We start from the raw sequence: 3,188 nt of genomic DNA, 5'->3' as shown, positions 1-3,188 counted from the left end.
ATTTATTGTAGAGATGAGGTCTTGCCAAGTTGCCCAGGCTGGTCTCAAACACCTGGGCTCAGGCAATTCTCTCCTCTCCACCTCCCAAAGTGCTGGGGTTACAGGCGTGAGCCATTGCTCCCAGCCTGGGAATGAAGAGTAACTGCAAACAATCATGAAGGATCTTTTTCAGATAATGAAACATTCTACAATTGAACTGCGGTGATCATTGCACAACATTGTAAATTTACTAAAAGTCATTTAAATGTACATTTAGCAAGTATATAAATTATACCCCAATAAAGTTGTTTTTTTTAAAGAAAAAGTCAAACTCCATTTCAAAAACCAATAAAGCATACTTACATGTTTTTTTCTTTTGTCTCTCCTTTTCTTCAAGGAAAGACGTACCAAATTGAACCAGTGTCTTGACATTGCTCTCAATAGTTTTTAACGTATCTGGTAACATCTCCATTTGTGCTATCCAGTGGTAGTGTTCATCAACATCCATTACAGTTGCTTCAGACAAAACGGCATCTTGAAGAATAGAAAAAAGTTATTTTTGTGCAGAAAAATAAATAATTATAACCATATAGGTGTGTAAAATAGAGCAACCACTCGATATAGTAGTAGCAGAGAATATAGGTATTTCACACTACCATTCTGAGGTTTTTCTCAGTGAAGACATTTAAAAGGAAAAGACTTGGAATAGGAGGCTGAACACTCTAAGTCATACACATGGAAACACGTATCAGGTTAAAAAGTGTTTATTGACTGGACTCAGTGGCACAGCCAGTAATCCCAGTACTTTGGGAGGCCGAGGTAAGTGGATGGCCTAAGCCTGTGGGTTCAAGACCAGCCCGGCAACTTGGTGAGACCTTGTCTCTACAATAAATAAAAAATTAGCCGGGCATGATGGCACACATCTGTGGCTCCAGCTACTTGGAAGGTTGAGGTGGATGGCGCCCAGCAGGTCAACGCTGAGGTAGCCTATGAGCGTGCCACTGCACTCTAACCTGGGCAACAGAGTGAGATGCCAATTCAAAAAAAAAAAAAAAACGGAAATGTTTACTTGGTTTAGTTCCCCAGTTTTGGGGCAGTAGGTATCTAAAATGTCTGTGTTTTAATATTGGGCATCTAAACCCCAGTGGACTCCTTCGGCAAGTTATCCAGTCTTATAACCTCCGTCACGTGAGATTTCTTTCAACAAAATGAAATCCTTTTTTTTTGTATTCATGTCTTATTAATTCTTTCATTCAACCAATGTCTACTCTGCTATGTACTGTTCTGGATGCTATGAATACAGTATTAAATAAAACAAGTAGCTGGGCGGGGTGGCTCATGCCTGTAATCCCAGCACTTTGGGAGGCAGAGGCGGGAGGATTGCATGAGTCCAGGGATTTGGGACCAGTCTGGGCAACTTGGTGAGACCTCATCTTTACAATAAATCAAAACATTAACCAGGCATGGTGGTTCCAGTTACTTGGAAGGCTGAGGTGGAAGGATCGAGGCTGCAGAAGACGTGAACGTACCACTGCACTCCAGCCTGGGTGACAGAGTGAGACTCCGACTCACAAAAAAAAAAAGCCATGGAGTGGCTCATGTCTATAATCCCAGAACTTTGGGAGCCCAAGGTGAGAGGATTGCCTGAGTCCATAGGTTTGAGACCAGCTCAGGCAACATGGCAAAACCTCGTCTCTATAATAAATTTTTAAAAATGATCTGGGTGTGGTGGTGCATGCCTGTAGTTCCAGCTACTTGGAAGGCTGAGGCAGAAGGATCACCTGAGCCCAGCAGGTTGAGACTATGGTGGTCATGAGTGTGCCACTGCACTCCAGCCTGGGTGACAGAGTGAGATTTCAACCTCCCCTAAAAGAGTGAGATTTAAGCAGGGAATGAGTCATGTGTATATCTGGTGGAAAATGTTCCAGGCAAGGAAATAATAAGTATAAAGGCATGAGGCAAGAACATGCTGGCATGCTTGAAAAATAGCAAGGAAGCCTGGGCATATGGACTCACACCTGTAATCTCAGCAATTTGGGAAGCCGAGGCGGTAGGATTGCTTAAGCCCAGGAGTTTGAGACCACCCTGAGCAATACAAGATCTCATCCCTACAAAAAAAATTTAAAAATTGGTATGGTGGTGCATGCCTGTAATCCCAGCTACTCAGGAGGCTGAGGTGGGAGGATCACCTGAGCCCAGGAGGGTGAGGCTACAGTGAGCCGTGATAGTGCCACTCCACTCCAGTCTGGGCAGCAGAGCAAGACCCTGTCTCAAAAAAAAAAAAAAAAAGCAAGGAGGCCAGAATAGCTGGCATTAAAGCCTATATTTTTATTTGATTCTTACTATAAAAAAGGAAAATTGTTCTCTGAATAACCTCTGTAGTCTTTATTTATTTGTTTGTTTGGTTTTTTTTTTTTTTTTGAGTTGGAGTCTCACTCTGTTGCCCAGACTGGAGGGCAGTGGTGCGCTCACGGCCACTGAAACCTCGACCTGCTGGGTTTAGGTGATCCTTCCGCCTCAGCCTTCCAAGTAGCTGGAACTACAGGTACATGCCACCACGCCCAGCTAATTTTTGATTTATTGTAGAGATGTGGTCTCACCAAGTTACCCAGGTTGGTCTCAAACCTTTGAATCAGGCAATCCTCTCACCTGGTCTCCCAAAGTGCTGGAATTATAGGCGTGAACCAACACACCCGGCCCATAGTCTTTCTTCTTTAGTCTGGTTAATCATCCAGATTTTACTTATAGAGTATCTTCTCTATATTTTTCATTAACTTTCTGGTTTTCCTAGGAACCACTTCTGGAAACTTACTCCATTCTTCCAACCAGGCCAGAGTGTAGGCAAGAATCTTTTCTCTAATTTCAGCCACATTAGCATAAGTAGCTATGTCTTCCAAAACACTGGCTTTCTTTTTTTTTCTATATTCTTTAAGGGAGATATTTTTTCCAGAGAACAAATTTAAATCAACAGAATAGCGAGCTATTATCCGATGCACGTTGTTCATTATGTCATCCAGCTGCTCACTGATGTCCTATAAGAATAAAAAGGGAGAATATATTAATAAACTTTCAGTGTGAAAAGAAGCTTTCGTCACTTTTCTTCCAGGAGTGTCAGTGACAATTAATTAATTAATTTATTTTTATTTATTTTTATTTTGAGTTGGAGTGTCACTCTGTCGCCCAGACTGGAGTGCAGTGGCCGCTCCCGG

General features: G+C 42.3%; 1 protein-coding gene across 1 annotated transcript in view; it reads right to left on the bottom strand.

Moving 5' to 3' along the window:
* The window catches only part of FAM186A (family with sequence similarity 186 member A), a gene marked incomplete at its 5' end in the record, with an annotated part of 22,899 nt that extends 19,888 nt beyond the window's left edge, over positions 1-3,011 (bottom strand). The window contains 2 exons of the mRNA XM_008058247.1: positions 343-513; positions 2,792-3,011. Of these exons, the coding sequence (XP_008056438.1) occupies positions 343-513; positions 2,792-3,011 (391 nt within the window). The remainder of the gene's footprint in view (positions 1-342; positions 514-2,791) is intronic.
* Between the last annotated feature and the right edge of the window lie 177 nt (positions 3,012-3,188).

Source organism: Carlito syrichta, unplaced genomic scaffold (genome assembly GCF_000164805.1).
Source record: "Carlito syrichta isolate Samal-C Ts95f unplaced genomic scaffold, Tarsius_syrichta-2.0.1 Scaffold303268, whole genome shotgun sequence".
Classification (NCBI taxonomy): domain Eukaryota; kingdom Metazoa; phylum Chordata; class Mammalia; order Primates; family Tarsiidae; genus Carlito; species Carlito syrichta.
This window is presented reverse-complemented; position numbering and strand designations above follow the sequence as displayed.